Here is a 19277-nt window from a genome sequence, read left to right as displayed (position 1 = left end):
AATTGCAGGAGCAGATGACTTTTCTTTTAGGTTCCCCACTTGGAACTGGGTTTTCCTCGTGGTTCAGTTCTTTGTGTTATGTGAACCATGCCTTCTTACGGACGGGGCCCAACTGCATAAAAATTGTGGGATGTATTGGATTGTCTGCCACCAAAATGGTGCTGATAAGGACTGGGCCACCTGCACCTTTACTCCACATTAGTGAAAATAGCTGGAAAAGAGAATGGGGATGGAATCCTGGAATCAGGCTCTGCCCACCATTTTTAAAGGGCTCCCAATGCGGCAAAAATCCAGGCCTTAATCTACAATGCTACAGACTGAAATGATGTAAGACCCGGGAGAGGGGAGTCTGAATAATTGGATGACTCTTCCAAAAACTCAGTACGATGGGCCAGATGACCTCCTTCTGTGCTGCATGCTTCTTGGCTCATGTTTGAAGATTATCCAGATAAGTCACGAAATGGTTACCCTTAATTCTGGAACTAGTATGAGATGATTCCTTCAGGGAGGAAGGATAGAGGATAGAAAAACTAGACATAAAATAATTACACCCATCCCTGGGGGTCCTTAAATAAATAAATTACTTCTGGATTTCAAAGGCATGCACTCTGCATTCTAGTTTCTGGCTCCTGAATTGTAGGGCCCACGTGTAATAATTGCAGTGGACAGCAGAGCTGGCATTTGCCCACCAATGTTTTTGATGGAAATCATTAAGTGAATCTTTTAGTGGGAGGAACAATGACATAATGTCATACAGTTGGAACACAGTGTTGCGATCAACACAGCCTTCCATTTCCAGCCTTCATCCCACCAATATGATTAAGAATTGGAACGTTAGCTCTAATGTGCTCCAGAGGTGACCAGATTTTTCTTTATGTTTAGCACATTAAAACTATGCATTACTGTAACTGCCTAATATTGTAGATAGTAGTGTAGAGCAAAATTGATTGATATTAATTACAAAATATAAAAACAAATAGTTTGTTTATGTTTGAGTAATCTATGTCACCATTAATATGATTTTTAATAATATAGATACTTAAGATAACTGTGATATTTCACAATCCTTGTAACGCATGTTTAATGTTGCTTGTTTGACGAAACCATTTAAAAGCACCATTTTGTAACACCATTTCTTCTTGGCTGTAACTTACTCGGCATTTCTTCGGGGCGTCTCCTGCTCCATCGCCGTAGTCACAGATAATAAACAGGAGTTTCCAGTAACATTACAGTAATGGACCAGGAGAAACCCAGAGGAAATTCCCCGCTTTGAATTTTACTCGATTTCTTGGACAGGTCTGTTGTGAACACTTACCATACTTGTGCGAATTATGTAAAATAAATTTAAAAGTTTATAAGTTTAAAAGATGAATTCAAATAAGTCACATTATTTAAAAATGCTTTTGATTGCCCACAGCCTGAGATTTTGTTGCGTTTATTTGTTGCAGAACCATTTCCTGTTGGGGCAAATGCAGAGGCAGCCCTCATTTTCTCCCCCAGGTCCTTCTTACCACGTTCAGCAATGGCAAATTTTACCATTTATGTGATGGGCTATGCTGTCAATCTACTTGAGGTAGGTTATGTTTGATCAAATTGAATGTTTAATTTTGAATATTACTTATTTCAGAAGCAAGCTCTGTTTGTTTTTATTGTTGCTACAAAGATTTTTCAATATTAGCCTGGTCCCAATTAGTGTCACAATCTCCAGTAAGTTTGGCATAAAATGCTTATAGGAACAAACCCCTCAGTAATTGCTCAGATTTTGTTTGAACTTCACAAAGCTTACTCAACCAGCTGTGAATGTAAGTCACATCAACACATCTCTTTGAGGAGGTTATCCTGCGTTTATGTAATTTTACTGTCATTGTCTTGAAATCTTTCTTTACAACTTTCTTTACAACTTATGCCTTTGTCAGGAAAGGGTTGTAATTCTAGAATAGTGTTAATCTTGATTCAATTCAGTCGAGTTTATTAAAGTCACTGTAGGTGCCTTCTACTATATTTGCAGATGACTTAAATGAAGGAATAGAGAGCCAAAGTTGCTGACAACACCAAGTTTGATGGCACAGTAAATTATATAGATTGTATACATCTACCCATCTTGGTTCTGTAACTCATACCTGGCAAAAATCTTATCAGTCACGGTTTTAAAATTTTCAATTGACCTCCTAGCCTCAACAGTTTCGGGGGCAGAATTCCAGATTTACACTACCCTTTGTGTGAAGAAAATCTTCTGATATCAACCCTGAACAGCCTAGCAGTAATTTTAAGGTTCTGCCCTCTTATGCTGGACGACCCCAACAGAGCCAATTGTTTCTCTATCTTCAACTCCTTTGATTATTCAATTCATTTTAATCACTCTCAACCTTTTACATTTCAAAGTAATAAAAGCCTGGTCTATGCAATTTGTTCTCATAATTTAACCCTCTTGGCCTGGGTATCATTGGATGAGTCAGCACTGGGTCTTCTCCAAAGCCAGTTGTTCCTTTTTGAGGTGTGCTACCCATAACTGAATATACTACTCTAAATGGTGTCTAACTAGAACTCTGACATACCCTCCACCCCTTATATTCTAGTTCCCCTCAAGATGAAGGCCAGTATTCCATTAGCCATTTTAATTTTTTTTTACACCACTCCACCAGCTTTTAGTGATTTTTGCACTTGGACTCCCAAATCTTCCTGCACATGCACAGTTCCTAACTTCTCACCATTTGGAAAATACCCTAATCTCCCTTTCTTATGTTCAAAATGGGTGACCTCACATTTCCCCACATTAAATTCCCTCTATCTGTCTTATCCACTCACTTAGTCAATCAGTGATCTAATCGAATCTTGATAATCTGTGAATTAATCGAATGGTGGAACATGCTTGCAGGGCTGAATGGCCTCCTTCTGGGCCTATCTTCGTATCCTATCTGTCATATACCAATATCTCTGATATGTTAACTGTTGTGTGTGTCTCACTAACAAAGGTAAGATTATTTAAGTGTGCAAAGAGAGGAAAATGTCACTTCATAGACATTTACTACAGTTTAATTCAAAGAACCTTTTTGTTCTGCATAGAAATTGTTGCCGTGAAGGTAAAACACTCCAGAAATAACTGGAAGTGTTAAGACAGTATATGCACTTTCATTTTTTTTTAATTCTAAAGGCATTGGGAATTTATCTAGAGCTTACATGGCCTGTTTTTAGCAGTTTCAGACCATAACACTCCCTGGTACACTGAAACATATAGGATTGGGTTTTCCAGTCATAACGTTAAGAGATGCCCTTTAATTACAATGGGGTTCCTATCAGTGCTCCAGTCGGAAATTCCAGGCAAGAATAAGTACTTACCTTTCCACTCAATATTATCAAATGAATCGATCTCTCTATTGCACACCTTTTATATGGTTTCCAAATCCAGGGTTGTATGAAGCTTCCTGTTCTTGTGTTTTTAAAATGAAGTGGTTGATCTCCCTGATTTGCAAATGGGGAGACAATGCCAAAAAACGGTTTGGGAAGTAGGTCTGAATTTTCTTCTCAGGCTTGCCAAAAGCGAGTCGGGCCCTTCTGCTGCTTCGCAAATGCACACCCGACTCATGACTAACTTTGCCCTGGATTTTTGTTTATTCAAGAATGGTTTGGTTTAATGTGCAGTTTGTGAGCTGCATTGCAGAGACAGGCTGGTTAGAAGGCCCACCTCAGCCCAGCTCCCAACATTCTTCCAGTGCCTCCTAAACCTCACCCTTCAGCTCCACCCACCCCCATGCCCCCTCACGCCCCCCCCTCATACAGCCCATGCCCCCTCATATTCTCCATGCCAATCCATACCCCCTCATAATCACTATGACCCCTCATATTCCCATGACACCCCGTGTCCTCTCACACCCCCCTCACTCACACCTTGTCACTCATATATCCTCCATAGCCACTCACCCAGTATCCACTATGGACAGCCCTCAAGATATAATAGCGATGGATGCAGGTGGAATAAATTAAGCCTGCAACAATCTATTAAAACACTCATTCAAACCTCTGCCATTGATACTGCAAAGGAACTGTCAGAAAAAATATTTAATCCCTTGAGTGGTCATTAAATTGTATAAATAAATAACCATGCATTCAGGAACCACATCAAAGGCTGATTATATTATTATAGCTTCTTAAAACTGTCAATCACTCCTATGAGCAGCTGTGTCAGCAGAGTTGAATACACCATAAGATTTTTGCCAAGCATTCATATTAGCCACAGCTATAAAAACATCAGTTTTCAACTCTAGACTCTCCTGAAACTTAAAAGAACAGATGGTGTACTTTCCATCCCAATGCAAATTGCCTGTCAATCAATGGAGCGGAGCAGGTGATTGGATTTTTTTAAATGTTCAGCAGCAGGGCAATTTCTTTTAAAGTAAAGAATTTCTGGGCATTTAAATCTCTGTCGAAAACATGACAGGAGAGTTTGCCTGAGTGCACTATATTTTTTTTTCTGGTAACAAAGCATACTTTTTGGGGGAAGAAGTGTTGAACTGCTTCTCAGTTCCTTTCCTCGCACCCACCTGCCCACCCCCCAGCCCATCCAACCTTCCAAATTGGACACTATTTTGTCATGAAGTTCTTCATCCATACCTGGCTGAGAACTGTCAAAATAATTCAACGATCAAGTTCAGGCAGAGTATAGACTGAGATTTGAACTTTGTACCTCTGGATGGGCGACCAGCTCCCATTCTACACCACCTAACTGCTCAATGCAGTCTGTCCATAATTTGTACATATTTGTCTTAAGATTTTGTGTGTTATTGGTTCAAATTTGAGCGTGTGTGGCTGGTAGGGGAATTTGCTCACTTGTCGCAAACCAGAAAATTCCTGAAATTACCTCTACAATATATATAAACTATGTTCAGGTGGAATGGTTGCTGAATAAGTTAAATTTTCCACAATATTCAGTCCATTTCTAATAGTCATTTAAGTGTTCAGAAACTCCGGACACTAGTGGTACAGCCATAATGGGCTTCTGAATGAGAATCCCACTAAATCTATACCTTGTGGAGGTAGAAGGGGAGAACCAACTAAGGAATGTGGACCTTGCAAGTGGCCTCACAGTTACTTTTAATTATCAGGATTTACAAAGCTAAAACTGCTAGAGGGGCAGTGGTTCACAATGGAGGCTGTGAATCAGTCGTCCCCTATGCTGCAAAGTGACCTGAACATACAATCATTCATATTTTTCATGATCAGGGGCAGTGAAGGTCGCAACTGTTTTGAACTTTTATGCCTGTGGACAGTTCTGATGTGCTACTAACAACATCGCCCTCATTAATCAACTATCAGTTTCCAGACACATAAAACAAGTGGTGGATCCCTTATTAGCTCAGATAACCAATTTCATCTCCGGCTACATGACCAGCTAGCAGTAACATTGGAAGGACTTGGCAGTTCCTTGATCAGTGACTGAATTGATGAAGGCCCCAGGGCTTACTGCATGATACACTGTTGGAAATGACTTCAGCTCATTTGGAACCATAAAAATAGGCTCAGGTTCCTGTGGAGTGCCTGGAGAAGCAGAAGAGGATTATGATAGTGTCCACCTTCACATTTAGTTGCAATATAAAGACTGACATAGGAACATTATATTAAATGTGGCCTGAGATTAACAAAGGTGCAAATGATCCTGGCGGATAAGCCAGGATTTCACCCACCAGGAAGCTTTACTGCAGACCCTGTCAATGTTTGAGGGGTCAAGGAGATGAGCCTCCAGGACAAGGCACTCATTGATTTAGGGAGCCATATATGGTGTACCCTACTGAAGATCTCAAATTATGGTAGGGGATGGGGTTGCAGTTGCTTCAATAAGCAAGAAAATTAACTGGAACCACAAAGTTTGTAGTCACACCAATCAGTGACCATGTTGAAGGTATGACAAACAGCATGTGCATGGCTGTAATGAGCACTAGTAATGGTGCTTTGGACCTACATTCTGTTGACCTTTCAACTCAAGCACCCGTAATAGTCTTCACTGGTCTAGACCCCAATACTGGCCTGGACCCACAGGCCCCAGCTCTGCTAAGCTTGGCTAATTATGCCTGGTGACATCAGGGGCACCTTTGCCATTGCTAGAGTCCCAATAAGGCCCAGGTATGAGATTTGCTGATCTAGTGATCCGCCACTTGTAATTCCATTCCTCCTGTGCTGATGCTCAGGTAGGTTGTAGTCTATGGCCCACATGAAAGCATGTATCAAATCTGCTTCCAGTTAGCTTGAGCCACCGAAGTACCTTCAGGCGTGAAAAGCCGGAATCAATGAGACCTTCAAATCTTGCAGAAGGACATTTTGTTCTGCCTTTCAATGGGTGCTTTTCAAGCCGGAAGCTCGCCTCTATCATTCAAAGGACACTAATTGCACTAACGGTTAGGTGGGTGCTCCTGTTGGACCACTCTGCTTCCAGTCAGGCTTATACTCAATGGGAAAATCTAGGCTATGAGTCAAATGCTGTTTTTATTACATGGGATCTTGTGTTTTGGGAATTGTAATCTAGAAATCACTGTTGGTAATGGTCGTGTGTGAACAGGTATAACCTCACTTATCTTAAATGGATCAACACTGCCACTGAAACAGCAGACATGGAATTGTTGTACACCAGCACTGAACTATCATCTATCGTTAACACAATTAGGAAATTTTAGCCTCAGATTCTGCGATCCTGCTTATTTCCTCCATGAAAAGCACAAATCATTGACCTTATAATGATGCCCTATGTATTAGAATGATGATTATTTGTACAATTAAAGATAAACTGAGCAATGTTTTATATTACAATATACCATTTTCCTCCTGGTGTTTGTGCAGGTTGGCATTCGAGTAGAAAACGCTGAGTACCTTGTCCAGAAAATATTTGGTCACAGACAAGCTCCTTTTATGGACAGTCCCAAGAACATGAAGAATTCAGGGAGAAAATGGAGGATGAGAAATCCATCAAAATCTTCCATTCAGACTGCGGGTAAGAAGGAAGCAGTGCGGAGGCACGCTGTCAGCAAGTTTACAGCATCCAAGCAGCAAGTGGAGAAACCCAGGTTTCAAAAAGCAAACCAAAGCTGTCAGAACGTGGACTATAATCGGATTTATGAAATAGAGGCCCAAGTAAGGACGCTCTTATCAAAATACCAACTCGAATGGGCAAATAATGCAAATAAAATCTGAACTGATCTAAACTGGGAATCTTGGAGAAAAACATATATAAATACGGTAGATCATCAAGCTGAATCGCTTGAGGGGCTTCCACCTGCATTCAAATGTTCTTTGTGCAGGTGGCAGAAGTATTACCAAATTTCACAAACTTATGATTTTATATTAACCTCAGAAAAATGATACTGCCCAGAACAAACTAGGCTTTCATTGCTATTTCTTTTAAGCCCTGCACTACAAGGTTTGAACTGCCTCTGGAGTAGTGCATGCTGACCCAAGAACTCAATGACCCCCACCCCCCCCCCACTCCCAACCCAAAAATGCCCATAACTTTACCAAAAGGTAATTCACTATTCAGTGAAATATGTTCCCGAGCCATCTTTGGAAGCAAGTTAGGTTGTGACTAGAGGGGACAAGGACCTTCAGAAGAATTGTCCATCTTAAGAGTTTTCTCTTTAACTCCAATAAGTCCATGTTCCATATATTGGGCGTGTACAGCAGTGTTTGGATTTCTAACCAGTTTGGATTATGCGTAGGCTTGTGCTCTGCTTTGATTTGCTCTAAATGAGCTGAATTTGAGTCATTTTGACCCTGAACAACTTTAAGCCCCTGTGACTTACAATGACTATGTACTGGGTGTGGCCTTCCATTAAGTTGTTCTTCTCATACTTGAATTGCATTGAGACCATTATCTTGTTTTACTGATTTAGTTTGCAAAAAGGATGGCGAAGAAGAAGAAGAAGCTGACATGTGGCTTGAGCATGAAGATATTTGGCAATGAGTTGAGCTTTATAGACTGCAGTAACATGAGGACGCAGATAAAGCAATACTCTCTGGACATGGCAGAAATTGCAATCAAACTCCTAAAGGTACAGGAAACTTTACCTTTTTGGTCATCACCAATGAAATCTGAATTCAATTAACCCATTTTGGCAATTTTAAATAGATTAGTTCATACCTGTAATTGACACTTGAAAGATGAATCGATATTTTACTCAAGAGTAATAACAGATACACTCATTCTCTTTGGGTGTGCTCTCAGTTGGCCACTAACTTTGGTAGAAGATGAGCAGAAAACCCAGTTAAACACACAGAGGGAAAGAGAATGGAGGCGGGTTATAAACCGCACATCCATGGTTCGAGAAGGCAGCTGTCCATATAAATCAGCAGCTGCCTCCACTTGTCTGTAATTTTGGTAAGGTAGGTGTCTGAAACCTGGAGTGGGCAGATTTGACCAGGTAGGAGCAGGTCTGAACCTTGTGGATTCATTTGGATAGCCTTTTGGAGAGATAAGGTATCCCTTTGGATTTGGTCCCAGGACATCTTAGGGAGAGGTAAGGCACCATTTGAGGTAGATCAGGGGCCCTTTGGAATTGCTAAAAGTAGACATGGTTGTGCGTAAAAGGTGTATAAACTCATTGGAACTGTCAAAGAACTGACAAAGTTCATTAAGGGAATTAACTCTGCTGGGCTTTATTTGTTTTAAAGAAGAATAATGTTTTAAAAAATCAGTTTTGGATATTTCGCTGTCTGTTGACATAAGCTTGAGCGTTATCATTATGGGATTTGTGCTGCATGACTGATTTTACAACCTAACATAATTACAGTGGGGTGCCTGTTAAGTGAGCAGTTTGATAGCTTCAGGTGGTTATAGAATAGAAACGTTTGTTTCCATAAGAGGTTAGTCGAAGGAATTTCTATGTATTGAATTTTTTTTTAATCGATGAATGTTTTTTTTAAAATAGTGACATCATCAATAGACATACAACTTTATTTTATGTCAGCATGACTTCTGAGGTTTTCCAATGATAGATACTAAATGAGTTGGCATGGAGGGGTTAATGGCAAATAATTGAGAGTCAGGACGTGGGATGGCATGAGTTGGCACTAAGTTTGCATGACACTCTAAAGGCCTATGGGGATGAGTGGGGGGGCATGTGTTGGCATGGGGATATGAGGGCCTTAGGGGGTGGGTAGAGGGGCATGCCTTGTGTTACAACCCCAGCTGATGTTACTACTGGACTAGTCAGATCCCTGGTGAAACCTGGCTTGATTTTCTTTTTAGAAACCGTGGAGGAAAGCTACTGCACAAATTCACAGGAGTGTGCTGACAAACTCTTTCAAAGAATAGAATATTTATTAAACAAGGAAAATGAACTATGTTACACCAGACAAAAATTTTGGAAAGATCTCAATACAAACACAAGAAGACACATCAAATTCCCACTATCCCTTTACCCCAGCAATATCTTTACAGGCACACAAACAAGTGAAGAGTTACTACTAGCTTGACACACTCAGGCTTCTCACTTGGGACTGACACAGCTGCAAATGATTTTCTTCCGGTGAATTCACTCAACGCTTTCCACCCAATTCATATCTCTCCCCGAGACATCTAAACACCGCACTCTAAATTCAGACTTCCAGCAGCCCCTCTGCTAAACTGGTCACATTGCTGAGGTCGATAACTGCCTATTCAATCAACTACTGTCCCAATAGCTTTGTAATGTTTTCTTCTCAGAGAGCTGAAAATCCCTGTCTTCACTCTCGGACATGCACTGAACCCTCTTCCGACTTTTCTCTGTCTGTGTCCCAGGACCTTTGCTGCTAGGCAACAGTGAAGTTTTTGCTACTTTGTTGTTTCCTCCCCAAGATCTCCAAACTTTTAACCCATCTCTTTACCTTCAGGGGTTGGAAAACCTCATTAAAAATGTATATATTGAAACAAACCCAAAAGACCTGACCTTTCAGTCAGGAGTCCATCCCTGGCACCAAAGGTTCACGAACAAAACCTAAATGAAACTTGAACCCTTTTTACCTTAATTAACGCACAAATATATATACTCAAATTAAAAATCATGCATTGTTTCTAATACTTGGCATGGATGGGAAGTGAGGGGCTAGTGGTGTGAGAGCTGGAGGGCTTTTTTTTGTTACGGTCATTTTTTTCAATAAGGCCATTAAAGTGCCAGGTGCACAGAGGCAGGCCTTCCTCCCAGCCCCCCTCCACACTCATTCCAGGGGTGCCAGGCCCGATTTCTAATCCAACCCCACAGCGCCAACTCCCCCGCACCCAAATCTGGAATGAAAATCCGGGCGTCTTTTTCCTAGATCAGTTTGCAGGGCCAAGAAATGCCCTGACCGGGAGCGAAAGTTCAGTCCAGGGTGTTTAGGGTGTTTGCCTGGAAGTTACGGTAGCTGAAATTCCCAGCAATAATTTCCTTTCTGCTGCACTGAACAGTCCTGTGTAGTGACTCTGATCATCTCATTGTTTCTCTTTAGGGTCAGGAAGTACAGTATAACAGAAGGACAAGTCTAGCTACAGAGGAGTTGACATTTTCATCCATTTCAGGCCTGCCTATTAGGCTTGCTGTAAATGCATCAGCTGCCACAAACATTAAAATTAAAGGGAATGTTGACCTTAAGCAGAGGACCGACTTTATCATCACTGGTTTCATCAAGCCAAGGTATGAATACAAAAATACTTACCAATAACAATTGCAGTGAAATTTATATTGATTTTGTTTGACAGAGCAGTGCAGTAAAACAAAATTGATTCACATCTCAAAATTTGTATGAAAATAAATGTTGTTACGTTATAGACTGGATTTTACAGCAGCAAATCAGGCAGGTTGTCCCCCCTGCACATGTAAAATACAGCGTGATGAGGTAGGGTTGGCAATATGACATCATCACACTATGACATCTTCAATATGACAGAAGGTGAGCGGGTGCTGAAATTGGAAACCCGCCCTCAAGCGAAAAGGTTTGGGAGTGCTTTACATTAGGTATGAGGAGGCGGCACAAGGGCAGAAGAAAAGGCCTGCCAAGAGGACCATGGCTGCATTTGGCAGCAGATTCTGCTGTTGAAGGTGGCAGTGTTTTGGATGTTTTTTTGACTTCACTCATTCATTGTTTTGAGCCTGCCATAAGAAATAGAGGTTGAGAGGGCAGGGGTCTAGACTGACTTCCTGTTCACGGTATAACCCCTCGTGCATAAGGTCTCAGCCTAGACTCCTGATTGGACGCGGCGCCTCCCTTCGCACCACTAATTGGCCAGCTTCCTGTCGGACAGCCGCTAATTGGCCATTCGATGCTTGATTCGCCAAGCTGAAGCAGCGGGGTCGGGTGAGAGCCAACTACACCCTTTTTCCAATCCTTCTCCCTCACCTTGCCAGAATCCATAAAATCCAGCCCTATGTAAGGTTGACAAAAAGTCTATTTTCACTTTTACTTTGTAATTGTCTGGATATCGTTAACATGCGCATAATGTGGATGTGTCTAGTGTAAAATTGAGTTATGCATCCTGAAAATAGTTGGTAACAGTTGCTTCTGTCAATGTAAAGAGCTACTTTATACACATTCAAAATGACCACTTCTAAGATAAATTTACTTTCCACAGAAACTGGTTTTTTCTTCATTCTTTTATGGAATGTGGACCTCGATGGCAAGGGCAGTATTTGTTGCCCATCCCTCATTGCCCTGAATTGAGTGGTTTGCTCAGCCATTTCAGAGGGCAGTTAGGAGTCAAGCACATTGCTATGGATATGGAGTCACATGTAGGCCAGACCAGGCAAGGACAGCAGATTTCCTTCCCTAAAGGACATCAGTGAAACAGATGGGTTTTTACGACAATCGATGATAGTTTTGTGGTCACCGTTACTGAGACAAGCTTTCAATTCCAGATTTAATTGATTGAATTTGAATTACACCAGCTGCCATGGTGGAATTTGAACTCAGTGGTTTGGGTATCTGGATTATTAGTCCAGTGACATTACCTCTATGCCACCATCATCAGTAATTGAGAAACTTCTTTTTAATTTTTAGGAAAAGTAATAGGCTTCAAGAGGACATGTGACAGATGAAATTTTATGCGGAGAAGTGTGTAGTGATACATTTGGATACATGGAGAGGCAATGGTTGATAGTGGGGGGATAGATTGAAAAAGTGATTAAAAAGGCATATTGCATCCTGAGCTTTATAAATAGAAGCATAGAGTACAAAATACTGGTTCACCCTCAACTGTGCTCAATTTTAGCACCACACTTTATGAAGGATGCTGTAAAATTTTCGATAATGGTTCTAGGGATGTAGGACTTCAGTTACGTGGGTAGATTGGAGAAGCCTAAGAGAGCAGATGGTTGAGGGGCAATTTAATGGACGTTTCCGACCTCATGATGGGTCTGGACAGAGTAGACAGAGAAACTGTTCCCATCGGTGGAAGGATCAAGATCCAAAGGTCACCAATTTAAGGTGAATGGCAAAAGAACGAAAGACATGAGGAAAAACATGTTTATGCAGCGAGTGGTTAAAATCTGGAATGCACTGCCTGGGAATGTGGTGGAGGCAGATTCAGTCATGGTTTTCAGAAGGGAATTGGATAATTATCTGAAAAGGAAAACATTTACAGGGCTATGGGGAAAGGAAGAGGGATGTGGGATGAGCTGAATTGCTTACAGTGAGCCAGCATGGACACAGCAGGTTGAATGGTCTCCTCTGCTGTAACCATTCTAATGTAAAGTGAGATTTAAGCACATGGATTGCACAAAGGTTAAAAAACAAGATTCCATTAATTAATTGTACAAACTGTCATGTGAAAGCATAACTCCAAGAAACAACTATTTACAGAGAATATTCACCGCCAGTGCTCCAAATCTCTGTCAAATCAGAGCCTTGGCTCCTCAACACAGCACTTACCAGCCATGTTCAGGATTGTCCAGCTGCTCAGCTCCTGGCTGCAGTCCTGTCCCCTCTCTCTCCATGTGGCTTCTCAGTCTCGGTGCTGCCTGACTCGGTCCAAATTCCCCTTTCTGGGGGAAAGTGGGATTAAAATGAGCAGTTAGTTTCTTTTTTCTCTTTTTGGCTGGTGTAGACATGATTGGCTGAATGGCCTCTTTCTGCACCGTAACTTTTCTATGGATCTTTCTGGTTGTTCAGCCCCCCTCAGGGGCTTTAAGCTTCCCTAGGCTCGTGACACCCTGCCACTCACAAGTCATGTCTGCTTTCTCCCTCGCCTCACAGCATCTGACTCTGGCCCTCAGCTTTTCAAAGACACTGCTCCCTGCAGGGAGGGGTCCACAGGGACCAACCCATTCCCCTGCGTGGTGCTCTCCCTCACTGTAACCACCTGCTGCTGGAGGCCCTGCTACACTATATATCGTACTATATCTATTCAACATGTACACTGCCTTCAGTGCAACTGATCTATCAATTGGAACCAGACTTAAATCAAAGGCAAGCTCCATAGGTCCCTCTCATTGATATTGAAAGGTGTGTCTGCTTGTAATGGGTGTCCTCTAGGCTTCAAAGAGGAGAATTTAAGTTACAATTTTCTTTAAAAATTAAGAAATCAGTTAAAAGTACTAACAGCATAAATGAATAGGTAAGTAATTTACGTCCAAGTACCCATTTTTTAGCATCCCCTAAATCAAGAAATTCCCTTTAGAGAATATTAGTTTAATACAAAAAAATTCTTTCGTTCAATAAACTGGTGCAATGTTGATATGATTCTTGTTGACATGCTGACAAATCATTCTTACTCTTCTGCTTTTAGTGCTCACATTCATGTGTCTATCCACATGGGGGTTGATGGGACAATTGGTAAAGCTGGTCTGGAATGGGTGGCAGGAATGAGGACATTGATGAGCCTCGATGGAGGAATCCAGTTAAAGAAAGGGCAAGACTTGAAAGTTTTCCTCAACACACCACAGGACACAATGGAGATCATAGATATCAGGTGATAACATAAAGATGGTTTGACTCTGAAAGGACTGCAAAATGTACTCAATCCATTTACTTAATTTAAGGTACTCCGCTAGCCATTGGCAATTTGCTTCTGTTTTAAAGTTCTTAATATAGGTATTGCATTGACTTCGGAACTGTCATGGTATCTGAACATCTTTGGGCATAATTTTACATTCACTCGATTGGTGGGTTTGTAGGCAGCAGCGTGGGGGGTGGGGTGGTGGCGGGTGGTGACTGTAAAATGCCCTGGTCAGCCTTCCCACTGGGCTGCTGTCCACCCCAATATCACATGGACAGGTGAAATCTATGCTGGCCCACCCACCCTTTCCTCAGTTGAAGCCCTTAAGTGGTCAATTATTGAAAACTTTCAATTTTCAGGCTGGTGGGACGGGTTCGGCGGCAGGGGGAAGCCCAAAAATTAACACTGTTCAGGCCTTGGGCAGGAAGGGGGTGGGGGTAGCATCATCAGCATCCCACCTCTGCCCACTCCACTGGGCCTTGCCTCCCCTCCCCGCCCTGAGACCCTCAATAATTATTTGGTCCTGGACCCCTGGCACTTAGGCTCTGGGGTCTGCTTGTAGCCCTAGTCTTGTTCACTTCAGGGACTAGAGAGCTGCTGATCAATCTGATTGGCCGGCAACCATGAGGTGGAACTTCCGAGTGATGAGGAACATCTACTTCCTTCCTTGGGCTAATTGTCACTTACAGTGAATTACCACGCAGGCACACAGACTATACTCTGCTTGCTGTTCAGTGATCAATATCAACACTTGGGAATTTTTATTTTACTAAAAATAATCTGGCGACGCCACACAAGACGATTCAGTCACAATCACCATTCCACTTCCAGATTTTATGGCCAGGAGTTTTAGGATGGCGGGTTTCCCTTCCCACCATCCGGAGAGTTGGCAGGGAACACATCCCCGCAGAGATTGCCCACCCTGCAGCCATTTAATGCTCCAACAAGCATGATGGGCAGAAGTCCCATCTCCAGCCAATTAATGCTTGTTGGAGCATTAAATGGCTGCAGGGTGGAAAGTATCTGCGGGGATGTGTTCCCTGCCAACTCTTCGGATGGCAGGAAGGGAAACCCGCCATCCTAAAACTCCTGGCCATAAAATCTGGAAGTGGAATGGTGATTGTGGCTGAATCATCCTGTGTGGCATCGCCAGATTACTTTTAGTAATAAAAATGCCCAAGTGTTGATATTGATCACCGAACGGCAAGCAGAGTATAGTCTGTGTGCCTGCGTGGTAATTCACTGCAAGTGACAATTAGCCCAAGGAAGGAAGTAGATGTTCCAAATTTTGAAATTATACACATTACGTTCCAGGTGAAAAAAGCTCCATTATCAATAAAAATTCAGATTGGTGGTGAAGTGCCAGGAACTTGAACTCATAATCGTAATGCTGAGAAGTGAACATTCCAAAGCCCAAGTAACCTAAGCATATATATCAATTATGAAACTAATAAGTTCGTATTTTCTCTCTACCCATTTTAAATGTACATGATATATCTGCCTTTAGTTCCTTTCCTAAAATTAATATATTTTTGCTTAGCATATTCCGACAAGGCTTAATATAGGTTTTTGAGCTAATTATATGCTTTGAACAGCAATACACTCTAAGCTGATTTTAAATCGTGCACTAAAAGAGACCATATTTGTTTACTTGGTTTATTATTTTATAACATGGCCAGAGTGGATTTTAAACTATTTGGGACTGTAAGTGAAGTGACACACTGTATGTAATATAACGTGTGAAGGTCAGTAAAAAGTTTTGACAGTGCCAAAATCTACTGAAGCTCATGTACCTATCCATTTGTTGTGGTTACAGCTCAAGACTTTACACAACAAATCCAAGTCGAAAGGAGGAAATGATTGGATCTCATGATCGAAGGGAAGCGAGAACTTGTAGTGAAGAAGAATGTAAGTTGGTCCTGTGCACATTTACGAGTAAAAGTGACTCACTGCATTGACTATTGTTCAAAAATAGCTTGTTCTTCTGAATGGCAGATTGACTAATACTGGTGAGAGACAGAATCACAGAATCTCACAGTGCAGAAGAGGCCCTTCAGCCCATCGAGTCTGCACCGACACATGAGAAACACCTGACCTACCTACCTAATCCCATTTACCAGCACTTGGCCCATGGCCTTGAATATTATGACGTGCCAAATGCTCATCCAGGTACTTGTTAAAGGATGCGAGGCAACCTTCCTCCACCACCCTCCCAGGCAGTGCAATCCAGCCTCTGGGTAAAAACGTTTTTCCTCACATCCCCCCTAAACCTCATACCCTTCACCTTGAACGTATGTCCCCTCGTGACTGATCCTTCAACTAAGGGGAACAGCTGCTCCCTATCCACCCTGTCCATAATCTTGTACACCTGGATCAGGTCGCCCCTCAGTCTTCTCTGCTCCAACGAAAACAACCCAAGTCTATCCAACTTCTCTTCATAACTTAAATATTTCATCCCAGGCAACATCCTGGTGAATCTCCTCTGCACCCCCTCCAGTGCAATCATATCCTTCCTATAATGTGGCAACCAGAACTGCACACAGTACTCCAGCTGTGGCCTCACCAAGGTTCTATACAATTCCAATATGACCTGCCTACTTTTGTAATCTATGCCTTGATTGATAAAGGCAAATGTCCCATATGCCTTTTTCACCACCCCACTAATACACCCCTCTGCCTTCAGAGATCTATGGACACACACACCAAGGTCCCTTTGTTCCTCAGAACTTCCTAGTGTCATGTCGTTCATTGAATACTTCCTTGTCAAATTACTCCTTCCAGAGTGTATCACCTCACACATTTCAGGGTTAAGTTCCATCTGCCACTTATCTGCCCCTTTGACCATCCTGTCTATATCTTCCTGTAGCCCAAGACACTCCACGTCACTGTTAACCACCCGGCCAATCTTTGTGTCATCTGCAAACTTACTAATCCTACCCCCCCACATTGTCATCTATGTTGTTTATACAAATGACAAATAATAGGGGACCCAGCACAGATCCCTGTGGTACGCCACTGGACATTGGCTTCCAGTCACTAAAGTATCCTTCTGTCATCACCCTCTGCCTCCTACAACTAAGCCAATTTTGAATCCACCTTATCAAATTACCCTGTTTCCCATGTGCATTTGCCTTCTTTATAAGTCTCCCATGTGGGACCTTGTCAAAGGCTTTGCTGAAATCCATATCAACTACATCAACTGCACCACCCTCATCGATACACCTGGTCACCTCCTCAAAAAATTCAATCAAATTTGTTAGGCATGACCTCCCTCTGACAAAGCCATGCTGACTATCCCTGATCAAACCTTGCCTCTCCAAGTGGAGATAGATTCTCTCCTTCAGAACTTTCTCCAATAGTTTCCCTACCACTGATGTGAGACTCACTGGCCTGAAGTTCCCTGGCTTATCTTACAACCCATCTTAAATAGCGGAACCACCTTAGCTGTTTTCCAGTCCTCTGGCACCTCCCCCGTGGCCAAAGAGGAATTAAAAATTTGGGTCAGAGGCCCTGCAATCTCCTCCCTTGCCTCCCTCAGCAGTCTGGGACACAAATCATCCGGAACTGGAGATTTGTCCACTTTTAAGCCTGCCAACACCTCCAATATCTTGTCACTCCCTATATCAATTTGCTCAAGAACCTCTCAGTCTCTCTCCCCGAGTTTCATACTTTCATCCTTATTCTCTTGGGTGAAGATGGATGTGAAGTATTCATTCAACACTCTACCGATGTCCTCTGGCTCCACCCATAAATTGCCACCTTGGTCCCTAATGGGCCCTACTCTTTCCCTGGTTATCCTCTTCCCATTGATATACTTATAGAATATCTTGGAATTTTCCCTACTTTTACCAGCCAGAGTTTTCTCATATCTCCTCTTTGCTCTCCTAATTGCTTTCTTAAGCTCCACCCTGCACTTTCTGTACTCCACTAATGCCTCTGCCAATTTGCTCCCCTTGTACCTGCTAAAAGCCTCTCTTTTCCTTCTCATCGTATCCTGAATATCTCTGATCATCCATGGTTCTCTGGGCTTGTTACTCCTTCCTATTACCCTCGAGGGCTCACGTTGAGCCTGTACCCTCCCCATTTTTGAACGCCCCCCCCCCGCCACTGCTCCTCTGTAGATTTCCCCACAAGTAGCTGTTCCCAGTCCATCTTAGCCAGATCCTGCCTTAATTTACCAAAATCCACTCTCCCCCAATACAAAACATTTTTTTGCAACTTGTCTATTTCCTTGTCCATAACAAGCTTAAATTGTACCATGTTGTGATCGCTATCACTAAAATGCGCCCCCCCCCCCCACCACCACCTCAGCCACCAGTCCAGCTTCATTCCCCAGAATTAGGCCCAGCACTGTGCCATCCCTTGTTGGACCCTCTACATATTGCCCTAAAAGGTTCTCCTGTACATATTTCAAGAATTCCACTCCCTCCAAGCCCTTAACACTATGTCTATCCTAATTAATGTTGGGAAAGTTGAAATCACCTAATATAATTACCCTATTGTTATTGTTTTCACACATCTCTGCAAATTGTGCACATATTTGCTCCTCAATTTCCTGCTGACTATCTGGGGGTCTTTAGTAAGCACCTAACAATGTGGCTGCCCCTCTTTTATTCTTAAGCTCTACCCACAGAGCTTCATTCGATGCCCCCTCCAAGATATCATCTCTCCTTATTGCAGTAACCGACTCCTTAACTAATAATGCAATATCTCCTCCTCTTTTATCCCCTCCCATGTCTTGCCTGAAGATTCTATATCCTGGAATGTTGAGCTGCCAATCCTGCCCCTTCCTTAACCATGTCTCAGTGATGGCTACTATATCACAATTCCGCATGTCAATCCTCACTTTTAATTCATCTGTTTTACCTGTAATAGTCCTGCCATTAAAGTAGAGGCCATCCAGCCTTGCCTTACTCCTTTGAAACTTAATGCAGCTGTACTCCCTCTGACTTGATTGTTTTACTATATTATGCTGTGTCCCTATTCTGCTAACATTCTGTGTCCCCTCCCCCTGCCAAATTAGTTTAAACTCTTCCCAACAGCACTAGCAAACCTGCCCGCAAGGATGATAGTCCCGCTTTGGTTCAGATGTAGACCGTCCTGCTTGTACAGGTCCCACCTTCCCCAGAAATGGTCCCAGTGATCCAGGAATCTAAAAACCTCCCTCCTGAACCAACTCTTAAGCCACGTATTCAACTGCACTATTCTCCTATTTCTTTGCAAGTTTGCAGCTTTTAACTCTCTCCCTGGTAGTTACAACTTAACATAACAGGTCATAACTTCTGTGGAGTGGCAATCAGTGTGAGGTGATACACTTTGGAAGGAGTAATTTGACAAGGAAGTATTCAATGAA

General features: G+C 42.4%; 1 protein-coding gene across 1 annotated transcript in view; it reads left to right on the top strand.

The window, feature by feature from the left end:
* The window catches only part of LOC121287955, a 387185-nt gene that overhangs the window by 124666 nt on the left and 243242 nt on the right, over window positions 1-19277 (top strand). The window contains exons 15-20 of the mRNA XM_041206118.1: window positions 1449-1573; window positions 6826-7116; window positions 7872-8030; window positions 10444-10628; window positions 13715-13897; window positions 15741-15832. Coding sequence (XP_041062052.1) covers window positions 1449-1573; window positions 6826-7116; window positions 7872-8030; window positions 10444-10628; window positions 13715-13897; window positions 15741-15832 — 1035 coding nt within the window. The remainder of the gene's footprint in view (window positions 1-1448; window positions 1574-6825; window positions 7117-7871; window positions 8031-10443; window positions 10629-13714; window positions 13898-15740; window positions 15833-19277) is intronic.

The sequence above is a fragment of the Carcharodon carcharias genome, chromosome 15, assembly GCF_017639515.1.
Source record: "Carcharodon carcharias isolate sCarCar2 chromosome 15, sCarCar2.pri, whole genome shotgun sequence".
Lineage (NCBI taxonomy): Eukaryota > Metazoa > Chordata > Chondrichthyes > Lamniformes > Lamnidae > Carcharodon > Carcharodon carcharias.
This window is presented reverse-complemented; position numbering and strand designations above follow the sequence as displayed.